Raw genomic sequence first — 15739 nt, forward strand, 5'->3', positions numbered from 1 at the left:
AGGTGGCAGATTTGGAGGATCACAGAAAAATCCCTGTCACCTTGTCTCAACAGAACTTGGGAAAAAGAAGACTCAAGGACTTTTCACCTAAAAGTTGTCACAGATGAACAACTAGAAGGATTTCTCATTGCCTAGGGAAAAATACATAAGGTCTGGTTCACTAAGAAGTAGTCAAGATTATGGTTGCTGATTCCCAACTAATAGTTGTCATCTTGGTCATCAGAGAAAAAGAAGGGAAAAGATAAACTAGCACTGCCAAATAAATAAATAAATAGATAAATAAATAAATAAATGCAACAGAGAGCACATCCACCATCCATGAAGTTGCGTGGAGACGACAAAATTTCGCTGTCAATCTCTTGCAATTTTTACATGTAACAGTCACAAGTTCCTGTGGCATTCTTAGAAGCAGATAGCATAACACATTGATATTAATTCCAGAAAATGATGGCTTTGATGCTTTTCCTTGGTATTCGCCCTGAACTTATCAATAAACTGATGCAAGTTACTAGCATCATTGCTGAACTGATTAGAAATGTCTTCTTGCTTGAGTATTATGGAGTTTTCCGGGTGAAAATTACAACTTCCTCTAACTCCTCTTTACTGGAGATCACCTTGATCCTGTTTTTGAACTTCACAGTACACAGAAAAGATGTACCCTGTCAAAGGAAAAAATGAACTCCAGAAATTTAACTAAGAACCTGCTTTGGTATTCAATTTAATTTGTCTTTCTTAAAGAACTTGACCAGTTGTCTTCATACCTGCAGCTTCCTGTTATCTTCTGACTTGTATGTGACGAGGACAAGGTAAGTATCAATGAACCAGAGTAGCTAATCACAATTAGACACTGGTATTCTAAAATCTTAAATAGTGAAGGAAAGGCCAGAAAGCTCTGAAGAGGCTGTTGCCTTCAAATTTCAGGAATGTTAAGTACCAATGATGTGCTTTCAAGTCAAGAGAGAGAAAAAGGACCCTGGTAATTTCTTGAATGACCCTCCTAAAATAAATTGTCTTTGCCAGTAATCAGCTTCAAATTTGACAAGTTGCATTCTAGGACAAAGTCTCCTGTTTCTTTTTCATACTTTGAAAATGTTGAACAACTATTATTAACAACTGGAATTAGAACGGTGCCTTGAACATGATAAATTTGCTATGCTCTCATTTTCCAAGGTCACTCTGAAAAGATGACAAGGAGGCAGGACAGAGGGATCTCAAAATTCTAGAAGAACAACTACTCTGATTTTTCAGTGCATTTGCCTAAACTGATAATGGCACAAGCAGAGGTAAAGTCCTTTGGTCTTCTTTTGGCAGGGACATGTCCTTGAGCCACAAAGCTTGAATTCAGGATGAAGGAACAAGCTATGTTCTTCTGGCTGCCATCATTTTCTGGCATTCTTGAACCTGAAGAGGCAAAGCTGTTTTGGACATCTTAAAATATGCAGCTCCACTACAATTCTCAATTCTTCTATTACTGAGTTTGTAGATACAGGCTGGTTAGACACAATCTATTGTTTCCTTGAGATCATATGCATCTTCACAAACTGGAGACACACTTGTGTTCACTTCTGGTTTAAGAGATCTTGCCAATATAATTCTACAGGTCACATCATACAAGGAAGTCTTGGTGAACTGGCTATTTTGTAGCTTCCCCCACATCAGAGCTCTATGACATTCCTCACTGCTGATATGGAAGGGGCTGAATGATAGTCAGGACTGTAAGAGCTGAGAAGGAATCATCTGTATATGTTAATAATACAGTGGAAGAAAGCTTAAAGTCCATTTTATAGAACATATGAAGTCCTTTGGAGTCTTTTCTCCATATACAGCAATAGTGTCTTTCCTAAGATGAACCTGGTGTCCACCAAGGTGGAAGAAGGAGGAAACTACAAGCTATGAAAAAAATGAATAATTTTGAAATTCTAATGGAAATTAATTTTATGGTGGTCCTCTTCTTTTTTAATTTAGTCTTAGACGTCAATCTTCCAATTATTCTTGCCTGAAATAAATTTTTTCTTCATTTTGAACAGTTCTCAGTTAGGGGAGGACAATCTTCATTATTCTTATGGAGAAGTAAGACTTACAACCATACTCACTTTGCTCTGCAAGGGAATAATATCTGAATAATCTGATTTCAGCTGGTTTGAGAGTTGTTCACTCTTCCAACGGTGACTGTGCATAATGCTCTGTATGACTGACTTTCTCCGATTTATACTGATTATTATCCATTTCCTTCCTTCCCTATTAGAAGGCAGAAAAGCAGAGCTGAGACAGGGCAGTACTTCTGAGGCTTTCTTTAAACATTCCTAATGAGTGAGGAAATACCTGAAGAAAACTGTGGGATTTTGGAGAATTGGAAGTAATACCTTCTGAACAGTTGGGGGCCACTTTTCCATGCTCTCATATCAGTTCTGCAACTAAGCAGTGATGCACATTTTGTGAAGCTTGTGCCAAATACTCATGGAAAGAGGCAAGAGTTCTGCCTGCAGCTATTTAGGTAGCAGGTAATGTTGGGTTTCAGAACAGTCCAGTCCCTCTGAGCTGAAATGTATCGTTTCTGACTTGCAGAAATGATCCAAAGAAGCCCTTACAGACTGCAAAGGAGGGTGAGACAAGGAAGAAGCACTAGTTTTAGAGCATGCCAGCATGACTCACACAATACTGGCATTTGAATATCATCTTCCTATATGGTAACTCGTGATTTAGTAGAAGCTGACAAAGATTTCCTGGGAAAACTAAAAAGGACTGCTAGATATTCAAAGAGCCCTTCTTACACAGCTGTGAAAGGGCAAAGAGACTGGCAGAAAATGGAGTTGTAAATGAGAGCGGAAACATCTTTGATTTCAGTGTCAGGACTTTTCCACTTCGTGGAGAAGTGGAGAAAACCAGTAATTTACATACAGCCTTCAGAACTCATTCTTATTTTCCATCACAGAGGCAGAAAATTACTCTTCAGACATGAGGTCAAAATCTCAAACATGCCAGCAAAGGACAAATTGGGGGGAAAAAAGAAAAGGAAAAAAAGTAAATCACAAGTTGAATCTTTTGGGACAAAGGCAGAAAACATCTTGGCTGGACTGATGGAGTGGAGCATTCCCACGTGGAAGAAAGTAATGCTTGCAAAAATCACTGATTAGTTAATTAATGACATGTAAATTGAAATCCATTTGCATTTTTCTTAAAATATTGCAGAAATATTTTCCTTTGATTGCAGAGTAATTCTGTCAATTTTCAGTTCTGCAGAAGCTAAAATGGTGCTTTACAATGGATGCTAGCTGCAGTCTTACCTTAGGAAAAACTATTCCCTCATAAAAATGTATAAACCACAGCATATATTACTAACACTCTGTGAGTGTGATGAAGGGATTGCAAAAGATTTCATTTCTCATGATTTGTACAGTGTGTCTACTCACAAAAAAATTAGAGTAACCCTTTTGAATAGCTAGAGACAAGATTCAGTGTATTCACAAGGATATGCAACATGGGATTGAAAAAAATAAGGAAAAATTGCAAACCTTCTAGAATAAAGCTGCTAATAAAAAATAAAAATGGTATTCTGGTTTTAGAAATTATTTTCTTTCAAGTAATGTATTAACAAGCTCCCTCTTTCCAAAAGAGCTGTATCAATGAATATTGCCTTTAACCCATTCTCTCTTTTGATGTTCCTCACTGTCGGTTCGTAATATCAGCATCCATAGGACTCAAAGTCAGAACAGAATTAAACAAAATTTGAGACTGAAAATGTCTTGAGAGTTGAATGTTTGGATTATCTTCACCTACCCAACAAGTTTTACTGATCTTTCAGTCTATGACTTTGCTTACAGCATTTCACACCACAACACTTCTTCCTTTAATCCTTTTCACCATAACTTGTGTTTTGTGGATATTTTTAAGTACATTTGCATGTGGGGAAAGGACTATGACATGTCTAGATTTCTGTGACCTAGAGATGAACATCATCGAGCTGTAGGCTTAAACTGATGTCAAATGTAGAATTGCAAGAGGAACCTTTTCATAGGGTAGAACTAGGCACACCAACTTCACATTAAAAAAGTAGATTTGGTATATAGCAGCTATTTTTAAGAAACTCAGTGAAATGCATAGCCCTGAATACTGACGATCCCCTGTAACATGTGTTGGCTGGAAACGCTAACTGTTTTCATCAAAATGTCCGAGTGTCCCAAAAGATTAGTGTTTAGGTCCCCTACAAAAAATACAGAACTTCAGTATGAAAGAATTGTGATCCTAGATCAAAACAATAATTACTGACTAATATGAAAAACTAGCTTGACCCTAGAAAATGTCATCCTGTTTCCATTACCAGCTCATCTGCCCCCTGAAACTTGTATGTATTTTTAGGAAAATGTGTACATATCATTTATTGCTATTTTAATGACAGATTACATACAGTGGGTCTCTGAGTTAGCAATGAGAAACATGCTGAGACAGCTGCAAATTTCTCCTAGTGACAGATTAGCCAAAGGCATGGAAAGAGATACCATAGCAACAAAGAGGCTGTCACAAGTGCAATCACTCCTTTCCATGGGTAATATTTTGCTACAGTCTTGTGCACTTGCTTATACTGTAATCACATCCTTTTTATGAACCACAAGGTATTGCTAGTCACTGTAGGTATGTGGTTTATTCCTATAAATTGTCATCTGAAATTAAGGTAGGAGGTGAGGAATCTATAGACAGGGGCTCTGAAGGGAGGCAGGGGAATAGAGCAGTTTTACAGTGAGGTGGTTTCTTAATTTATTCATACAGGTCCTTAAATAATATTAGGAAAAGCACTTCCTGTCATTATATACTACTGACACATGGCAGATTATTGATTTATCCTATAAGTATTTCACATTTCACAGTGGTCAAAGCAAAAGGCAAATTGTTTCATGTGATGGAAGTTAGTAGCAGTTTTACACTGAAAAAATATCATGTGAGCAATACATTGCCTTATTAGCACTGACTAACCACAACTGCTATATGTCCGGCCTATCGGAAACATCCCAGAATAACCCATACACAATGCTTATATGATTAATTTCTGCTTTTTCTAATTATATGTCATTACTACTGCTGTTTTTGAAAAGCCTGGAGGAGGAAGAGGAACAAAGACATGAGGGAAGAGACTACCACAATGACAATATTCCTTTTCAACAATGGCAGAAAAAACAGCAATGCTTGTTCCATTTTTTCCCCTCTGCTGCTGCTTAAAGAGCCCACGCATCTGTTGCTCACACAGAGAAGCACAGATCAACAACTAACGTACTGCATTGCTAACACTGATGTCAGGCTCGGTTACAAGAAAAATGCCATTTTCTTCTCACATCCAGGGACACATTTTAGCTCTCCTGTATTATGTTGTCTTACTCAAGCAGTGGTTATGACAGCACTGGTAGTAGTTGAGTCACCACTAATGCTGCCTCCCGATACTGGGAATCTCAGCAGCCGACTGCAAAGCATTACTCTGTAAAGGTACCTAACAGAGGTCCTTTCATTCCTTCTGCTGAAAAGGTTACGAACAGCATATTTTATAAATTGAAACGTAAATAAAATTACTGCCTCTCCTTTCAGCAGCTGTAATTAATTTAGAAACAATCCAACATCTGCAAGTGAGAAAGAGGAGACAGGATAAAAACATAAGCAGTATTTATAGACAGCAACAGAACTGCATTGATTCAGAGTAGTGGAATGCACATACTGAACACCATTTGGCTTCATGTGCAGCCAGTTGGTGTATTTGGATGGTTCACTTTCTTCTCTTCCAAGAATGTTATTCAATTTTTAGTTTCTTTTAAACTCTGGATGCCATAATGTAAAATTAGATTAAATGGAATATTACAAATATCTGGCTTCAGGCTCTCTCCAATATTGTTTTGGAATGTAGATAAACACTCTCAGTATGGATTTCTCTCCATCCTGGCAATATTTCTGTTCTTTTCACACTAGTCGTCTATCTCTGGTATTGATTTGGAAAGCAGATTTGGATTTGGAATGTAGATAAATATACTCAATATGGATTTATTTTTGTCCTTGCAATATTTCTCTTTTATTTCTCTCTGTAATATTTATTTTTTTACAGTACTCTATTTCTAATATTGGTTTGGCATATAGTTACGTAGTAATATATTAGATATTGATTTCTTTCTGTTCTGCAATGTGCTTTTCCCCACATATTAAAAATAATAGCCAGTTTTCAGAGTGACAATTGCAGTTCCTTCTGCCCCTTATAAAAGTGTGGGTGCTCAGCTGTTCCAGAAGTTGGATGCTCAGTTTCAAAAGATGACCCTTTGTGACCTGTCTGAAAATACTACTTTCACTTGTTTATTGGAAAACATTGTTCACTTTCACCTTCTAGAGATTTTCAGAGGTTAATAATCAATACCTGCTATGCACTACATCTGATCGTTTTGGTCAATTTATAATTAGTATTAGTATTATACCAACATGTCAGTTCTAAAAGGACATGAACTGGTTGCCAATTTTTGCTGAATAATAGATACTGGGCATGTTGCTCATCATAGTATGATTCACCGATTTAGCTCGTAGCTGTGTATCTTCAGAACATGAACATTTTTGAAACTTATATTGTATTTAACAGTGGTCAAGGTCCAAAGCTTCCCAAACTGACAAAGAATGAAGAGGCTTCTTTGATCATCTTCCTACTGAAGACCACATAAAAGAGAGTAAAGTCTCCAAGCCAGCATCTTCCTATTTAACATAAAGTATCTAAATGTTAGGCACTAAGCTAGTCATCATAGCTTTCCTTTAGAGTTATTAGGGAGACATAAGCACCTCCAGAAGATAATTCATCTGACTTATCTTAGGAAAAAATGAATTGTCCTCTGGAATTGAACAATTCTCTCCAATAGTAAAAAGACAGCCTAGAGCTTAGGCTAGTCATCTCACTCTAGAGAGTCCTAACCCAAGCAAAGTCAAGTAAATTCCACTCCACATATTTTAAGCAGAACTTAGTACTTAGCTTTAAACTATGTCTCATTCCACAATCAAACTAAAAGCTTATGGACAAGGTATTATTTCATTACTGTGCAATGGTCCAAAACTGCACCAGGGGAGGTTTAGATTGAACATCAGGAAGCATTTCTTTACCAAGAGGGTGGTCAAACACTGGAACAGGCTTCCTAGAGAGGTGGTCGATGTTCCATGCCTGTCAGTGTTCAAGAGACATTCGGACAATACCCTTAATAACGTGCTTTAACTTGGTCAGCCCTGAATTGGTCAGGTGGTTGGACTAGATGGTTGTTGTAGGTCCCTTCCAACTGAAATTATTCTGTTCTATTCTATTCTATTCTATTCTATTCTATTCCATTCTAATTTCACATGAAAAAACATCAATGCATATTTCTCTACATCTTCATAAAATATCAGCCCAGAGACACTTCCCCACTCCTGGGCACAAGTGCACCCTTCTTCAGTCATGTCACAGCTCCAGGATCTCAAGATGAGGCCCAAGATGTACCACTTTACCTGTGTTCCTGTACTCTAGTTTCTGCAGGAAAGACACATGGGTTTATGGGCTGCCCAGGAGCTATGAGATACGCCAAGCTAGTCCCAGGGTGGATGCCTGAGGAACCGGGACCCCAGGAGGCATTGCAGCACGCACTTTCATACAGGTTACATGCAGCTTCCCTGCTCTTATTTAAAGTCAGCCTCTATTATAAAGATAGCAGGCAATGTATTGTTCTTAAAAATGCATGTAATGCCTGGCATCTGGATCTGCGCTTGAAAAACCCCTATCCAGTGACCTCTGGATACACCCCATAACAGAGAAATCTGAAATTCTTTCTCCTCGGCTCTTATCTGACTGCAAAATGTTGTTTTCCAGTCTATGTAAAGGGCTCCTTTGTTTAATACAAACTCATAGCATTTTTTTAATGTCATTGGCAATTTTATACATACTACTGCTATGTTTTGTAGTTTTCAACTGACGGGACAATTCCTCTGTCTTAAACAGACCTTTTCCTTATTTTGCAAAAATTAAAGGAAACACAACCAAGAGAGCTTTCTGAATGAAAATAATTATATTAGAAAAAGGCTGTAAGAAGAAAAAATATTTCAAAGGTAAAAAAAAAAAATTCTTTGGATTTTCCCCTTTTTTAACACTTTTGTCATCATTTAAAAAGGGCAACATGACAAAATTTCTGTGTTTATATATCAAAACATTGAGGCTAGCCATATAGAAAAAAATTCAAATGCTTCCTCCCACAACATTTTCTAAGTCTGGAGAATGCCACAATGTGCCTGGTAAATCTCAGCTATGCTCATAATCATTTCATAATTCTCCTAATGTGTTCTTGAACATCCTCTTTTGTTGTGGTATAATGCTCAGGAATGCAAAGATGCATTTATTTGTATGAAGTAAAAAAAAAATTACTGTTTTAGCTAAAGCGTCATTGTTTTTTCTCCCCTTCCCCTCCTGCAGGCTACATAGACTCAAAATAGTCAATTCTCAAAAAGCACAAGTTAACTCAGTACTCAGCTTATTCATATGCACTTTTCCCACCGTATTCATTCCTTTTCTATGGTTGACTCCTAATGTCAGCCCTCTCCCACTAATATGCAGACAAATTAGGAAAAACATCTTTCCACAATGCCTGTTTTTTGCATTCTGAAGGTAAATAGTTTCCACCTGACTTTTCTTAACATTTGAATTCTGAGTACCATATCACTCATGCTATTTCTAATTCATTATTCATGTATTACCTTATTAGATGCCCATATCTGAACAAAATGCAAAACCTCAAGAAGACCACATTTTAAAAAATCAATTCATTTTCTCCCATTATTCACTCGGCCTTTTTGCTCAGTGACTGATACCATAACTTTTAAGTTGGTATCATCATTTGTTACAACACTGTGATTAAATATGCTAACAGAGGTGGACAAGGAAAATACCTCCTTCCTCCACTGGTTTTACCTCTAACGTAATGCTTAACTGTTAACAGCTCGAGATGTGGAAACTTAGGTGCTGCTTTTGAACTCGGTGTCCTGTAGAAGAGATGTACTTCAGCAGTCAATTGGGTTACTTTTTCTGCACATGGAGGCAAACTTACAGAATATGTTTGGAGATGAATATAGACTTTCTTAGGCATTTCAGGAAAGCCTTCACAAGGCTTTTCTGCAACACACTGAAATCACCCAAGCTGTTCAGTTCCCTTTGTTTCTATATATTTTTACATTATACATGATAATCACATATGGGTTATTTCATTTGACAATCAGAAACTTATTATTCATGACTTCTTAATACTGACTCTGTACCGTTCGTTCCATTTTTCTCAGAAAAAGGGGGTTTGAAACCACAGAGCACCTTAGAATTTTTCCTTTTATTTATATAGACTTTGGGGAGCAGAAAGAGGAGCTACAAAAATATTGTAGTCACTACATACTAGGGAAAAGTGCTTGCTTTTTGATAATAAGGTACTCTATTAACACAAAGAACCACTCACACTTCCAATAGCAACATATATTTTTCTCAGCATCAGAATGATGTCTACTAAAATCTCAGCCTCCTGTGTCTGGAAAGACAGAGACCTTCATTCACCTACCACATGGTTTCAATAACTGGGACCAACTCTCTGTCAGAAATTTAAATTCAGGTTTGATATTGTCTCAAAATAGCTTTGCAGCTGTGTGGGAAATGAAGGAAGAAGGCGACAAACGTAACCTATCTGGACAAACTAGAAGGCAGAACAAATAGCGGAGGATTTAAGATTAGTATTTTCCTTTTAGTGGTGGTAGGTCTGCAAGCAGGTTATGGTAGCCATTGTACTGAATTAGTGTGTGTGATGGCAAATAGAGAAAAGGACTGGCTTTGTCATAGTTTCACTTCTGAAGAGGTATGAAACGAGTCCTGAGGACTGCCACCGTCCATGGAGGACCAGAAAAGTCCAACTCCTGCAAAGAGCCAGACCTGTGAGTCTGCAACAAAGGCATAAGCCCTTGAAGACAAAAGCCTTGGGCTTCTGTAGATTCCTAACAGTGGACAGACCTTCATAACCTGGACCAAGGTAGGAAAACCTATCTTCTGACAAAATGTTAGGAAGAAATCTCCTCAAGGCGATTCTAATTGATATCTCCCCCTTTCGTGACCTCTTTTTTCCTACACAAATGTAATCCAGACCCACATTTTTACTTGCTGCTTGTTAAACACTCACATTAAAAATTAAATGGCATGTGCTCTTTAATGCTAATAATGTATTGTACTAGTAGCCAGGACAAATTTCAAAACACACACACATGTAATTCTCTTTCTATTTGTATTACTGTTATTAAATTCTATCAAGTTCCTTTTGATTATAATATGCATGCACACACATTCTACGTGCATATAATCAGATTTGCGTTGGCATGTACAAAGTTAGGCGTGGGCAGCATTCAAGCAAGGTTAGCTTCAGAAGAAACGCATTTGAAAGAGGACTCAGGAGTGGAATTGTATATCAAACATTTAGGAAGTATCCTTCCTTCAAAGAATGTCAAAATGTTTTAAAGATTTGCACATACAGAAACTGAGACATGTAGAGCTCTCTGTGGAACAGAAGGAACATAATTCAGTCAGTGCACACTACATGTCACTACAACCAAGGTGTACCAGAAATTTAGTGCCTACGCAAGGAAGATTTCAATCAATCGACATAGACACTGAAACACCTGCGTAGAGTAAACAACACACTAGCAAATTATGGTCTGACACTGCAAACAATCACCAAATACTTACAAGCAAAAACAGTCATCAGTATGTGTGGTGGGGTGTAGGGTGAAGGTGTTTATGCTTACACACATGCATGTATGTGTTCAGAGTGCTTTTTAATCCGCTTTATGTTGGTGAAGAACTGTGTTGACCCTATAGAGATACAAAGCTGTAGTTTTAGGAAGTTTGAGTGTTTAATGCTTATCTGAAGAATTTGTTATTCTTCTGTTAGCCACTAAAAAGCTGAGATGACAGCAGGTTTACTTTGTTTTCAGGCATTGTATATGATGAATGTTAGATGTATTTCTGTTAATGTAATTTTGAACCAATAATATAAAAAGTGTCAAATGGAGAAAAGGAACTCATTGAAACCCTGTTAAAATTTTTTAGTAAATCCCAGTCATACAAAACAGAAAGAACCAGAAGATCATACTGTCATGACACATCAAATGCTTACCATACTCAGCAGTTTCTATGCAGAACCATGGTAATTCCATGTTATTGATAAAAACGCACTTGATTGATTGCTATCCTGTGAATGAAGACGTTAGCAGGTTGTACAGACTTTGTGCAACTGGTTTCAGAGTGAAATACATATCAGGTTGTAATACATTTGATTATTACTGGTAACTGAAAAAGGGGTCAACTCTGTCACCACTGCTTACCTGAGAAGGACTGGCACACTGCTTACCATGTTCAAGCAATTGCAAAGTGTGCTGAGAAAAGTGTGCAGGACCAGGAAGTCCAATCCCAGTATGAGTCTCTTCCCACACTTCTTTAGTTTTCTCAACCGATGTCTTCTCTATGGATGGAATTTCCTGCGCACTTTTTTTTTTTTTTTTTTTTTTTTTTACCTGTTGGTAACATGTATGGTTGGTATCATACCTACCCTAGTTGTTTTCACTTTATTCCCAGAGGAACAGCTCCATCCCTTACGATCTGGAAGAACTTTACATTCCTCCCCTTCAAGACATGGTTGCATGTGGCACCACCATTTCTGCTCCACTATTGAAGCTACAAGAGAGGAACACAAACACATTTGCATGTTGTTGAAATGGACACTTTAATATGCTGTTATGTTGCAACATTTATTTTCCAGGACAATGTTAAAAATATATTGACTGACAGCTAATCTGATTTTCAGCCAGCTCAGAATCTTCATAAGAAACTAGGTCTCAATTTGCACGAGGTGGATTGTGCTTGAAAGTCAATCTTTTCACTGTGTTGGGTTTTTTTCCTAATTTACTGCTGTTCAGGAACTAATTTCACAGGATTTCTCTACAACCCTCATTTTTTTCTTGCTCAGCCAGATTTCAAAGTTCTAAGTAGAATATCTTCTTTTGAGTTAGTATATTTTGCCTGATCTACTATATAGTCTGGCATAGCCTGATTAAATTTATTCCCCAATGATGACATATTTACAGCTTCTCTGACAGCCAACAGCATATCAACAGTAAAGAGACCATGTAAAGGGTGAATCCATCCTGCTCCTCTTTCAGAGAAAGAGATGTGAAAAATCAGCTAGTATTTTCCCAAATAAAACATATGAGCCTATGTCAGATTTGTTAAGTAAAACATTAATATTGCACTGTGAATAGGAAAAATAGCGTTGGTCTAAAAAGACTAAAAAACAACCAGAACTGTGTTCCGTTTGTTTGCTTGTTTGTTCATGTATGATAAAAATAAATGTATAAATAAAATGTAAGATTGCAGCACATGAAAATGATATGCTCAGGTAGATTTTGCATAAACACTTTTAATTAAGTGAATTTCATACAACTCTGAGGGCGCTCCATTAGTTAGATCAAATTTAGCTTCTCAAGAGGTCTCCTTCACTGGCATCTAATAATTTTGCTTAGCATTTCCACAGAGTAATAGCAAATAATTCATTTTTCCCATCTTCCTCCCATTCACCTTAGGCATGCCCTTCAAAATGCAGAAAATTTCCTACTCTTATTTTAAATAGTTAACTGTAATGGAGTGGTTCTCATTGATAAGATTAAGCCAGCAAAACTCCCTTGGAACATGCAACAAAAGGAAACAATAGAGTAGTCGCACCATCAACACAAGAAGGAGCTGCCCGGGTGGTACCTGCTACCTGCCCAGGGAAGCAGGAGCACTTCACTGTCTGTGATCTTTCTTCTATCTTGTTCTTATTGCAACATCTGTGGAGTGCCACCACTTCACAGGTCCCAGTTTTAACATGGTGAGCTGTGAAAATAAGAAGATGAGCAATTTGATAACATTGTGAGGTAGCATCATAGTGTTTGAGGTTTTTTTAATTAGAAATGCACTAAATTTGGCTCTGTATGGCAATCTGCCATGCACAAAAGTGGAATTACAGTGGTACTAACACTAGAATGTAAAGTGGATTTCTTTTCCAAATGTAGTATAACGATCACAGGCAGAAAAACGCTGGCTAAAGAACAATTGGAGAAGGCTGCATGTGGGACTGTTCCAGTGAAGCAGGAAGCAGAAACATTTTAAGACTAACCTAGAGACTATATTAATTGCTGGACTCCCATAAACAGCTGTGTATCTCTCCCAAGACTTTTTTTTTCTTTTCCCTAAAGGAGAAACCTTGACATGGAAGTGTATCAATGCTAAAAATACCCATACGTGCATATGTTTTCAGAATCTATGTCTCCAGACTTTACACCCAGGGCAGATGCAGTTTTTATATGTATCCCAAAACCTTCCTACAGATGGACATCCCTCAAACAAAAACCAGAAATAAAATCTGCTAAGGAATCACATTTTAAATCTTCCTTCCTGGCACTGCAAAGAAAGTCTGGGCACATGGGGAATCAAACCTTTTCAAAGACAGGGGACAAGAGGACAATCTTCATTATCCCATATCCAGTACCCATCACCGCCACCCATGCTGCTCTGACGGATCACCAGAATCATGCTATTGGAGTCCTAAGAGAGGACCAATTTGGTAAGAGAAGAACTGCCAAACTACCCTTTCTGGTTCAGCAGCCAGTTACCAAAGGATCTGGAGTTCAGAAAAAATAATTTTAACAGAACTTTCAGTGGTTACTTATACAAGGCTAGATATTTCTGGGGATAGTTCATTTCCATCAGAAGGAAGAGAGAAAGAAATCTGAACTTTTAGCTCATATTAACCTACAACCACGTACAGGAAGGAGTATGAATTACGCAAAGCAATATGTCTTTTAATGGTACCCCTAAGTCGCTCTTTTCCTTCTGCTGATCAACTTTTTGCATGCTTTATGCAAAGCTTGTGTACTAAACGCTTCAGCTACCTTTTATATCCCTAATGGCAAACAATAAACAAGGGTTTCCACAAGGAGAAGTCCCTACTAACAGGCTTTCAGGAGCCCAACATTGATCCCTGGATCCACTCAGTAGTTATTGCACAGTATCAGCTCCCAAAAGGGCTGAGGAAGGAAAACAAACTTGATATAGGCTGTGGACCCCAAGAAAGTGCCTAGAGGCAAAAGCCACAGGCAGCAATTAGACATCAACAAAACATAAACTACTAAACATTTCTTTCAGGCAATTATGCATTATTCAGTAGAACAAAGTCCACTAAACCGTCCATGTCGTCACTCACTGCATCATACTGTCACGTTAGATTATACTCTATCACATCATGCTGTACTACAATTGAAATGATATAACACAATGTGAGCAATTAACCCGTGATCCATCATATTGTGATACACTGAAATGCTACATATAAATCAGAAACCTAGGAGAAAAAAATATTTTTCTGCATAAAAATGCTTTTCTTTGGTTTTTAACTATTTATTATTTTTAATTCAATATGTATTATTTTTAATTCAATAGAAGAGGAAGAAAGCAATTCATACTATCTGCCTGAACTTTGCAGTCTCTGATATTTTCATACCTTTGATGACGAGCAAATATTTTTACAGCTACCAGCACAGCCTGCTATAAAAATTACTTTTAATTATTTTCCATACAATTTCACTGGTATAAATGCCAACAAAACATTTTTAATAAATACATTCATTTTTCTCAATAACACTGTTATAAGGTTTTTTTATTTGTGAATATGGTAAAAAAATATTGTAGGATATATTTCAAATGTATAACATACAGTAGAACAAACACATGCTGCTTTTGTAAGTTCACATTAATTACATATCTTATACCCACACATGCTAACAAAAATTCACTAAGTTGTATTTTATGAAAGGTACATAAAAAACCAAACACTGAATCTACAAAAGAAAGTAAATTTAGAGGTAGGATGTGAACTTTGCCCCACTTAATTTTTCACTATATTAGTTTTCAGTCCTTATTTGTATTCTGATGTGTATCACTGATCCTGAAATTTGGTCTCCTCACTCTCTTATTAAATAGCTTGACGCAGCTCTACCAGGTCTACAGAAATGCCCTAATACAGCTGCTAAGAGAAAATAAAGTACTATGTGCACCAACAGCCATCTGGAATGGAAGCCGGTTCAAAGAGCTGTTGTAAAATGCTGTGAGGGAAATGTTCATACTGAAACAAAACTTTTGAAAGACTTGGTTTGTAGTAATCAGGGAGAGAAATTTTAAGACTTTTATGGGAAAAAAGTGTAATTAAATCAAATGGCCACTTAAATTCAGGTACAATACAGAAAAGTATTTCAAAGGGTGAAAAGATAAGTGAAAAATGGGAGAGAACAAAAAATAATCACATACTATTGACAGTATTTCAGGAATCTTTAATAAAGCTGCTTTGAAATTTTCTAGGTATAAAATCAAAACAACCTAGAAAAGTATGCAAAGATATTTCAAACATTGAAAATGTAGGCCAACCATCCTCTAGTTTCTATTTACCATCTAGAGTATGCAATGAATATTCCTTGAGAGGAAATGGAGGGATTTTAGCTCCTTATGCTATCAAATAATTAAGTTCCAGTGCAGTAAGTACAGTATGTGTCACATTCATGTGAAATGAAAGCCTCTATAGTGTAGATAAAGGATTTCCTAATACAACCTAATACAAATTAACCTCATTAAGCCACTGAACCATTCCACAACAGAAGGATA

The 15739-nt window shown here is 37.1% G+C and overlaps 1 protein-coding gene across 3 annotated transcripts in view; it reads right to left on the reverse strand.

Annotated features, from left to right (window-relative positions):
- Nucleotides 1-15739, reverse strand: part of TAFA2 (TAFA chemokine like family member 2) — a 194545-nt gene that overhangs the window by 12166 nt on the left and 166640 nt on the right. For all 3 annotated transcript variants that reach the window (XR_008575439.1, XR_008575438.1, XM_054813012.1), the window contains exons 3-4: nt 12767-12919; nt 11598-11722 (exon numbers count right to left, since the gene is read on the reverse strand). Coding sequence is in view for 1 of the 3 variants with exons in the window: in XM_054813012.1 (XP_054668987.1) it covers nt 11598-11722; nt 12767-12919 (278 nt within the window). In the remaining 2 variants the exon portion in view is untranslated. The remainder of the gene's footprint in view (nt 1-11597; nt 11723-12766; nt 12920-15739) is intronic.

This window comes from Grus americana, chromosome 1, assembly GCF_028858705.1.
Source record: "Grus americana isolate bGruAme1 chromosome 1, bGruAme1.mat, whole genome shotgun sequence".
NCBI lineage: Eukaryota > Metazoa > Chordata > Aves > Gruiformes > Gruidae > Grus > Grus americana.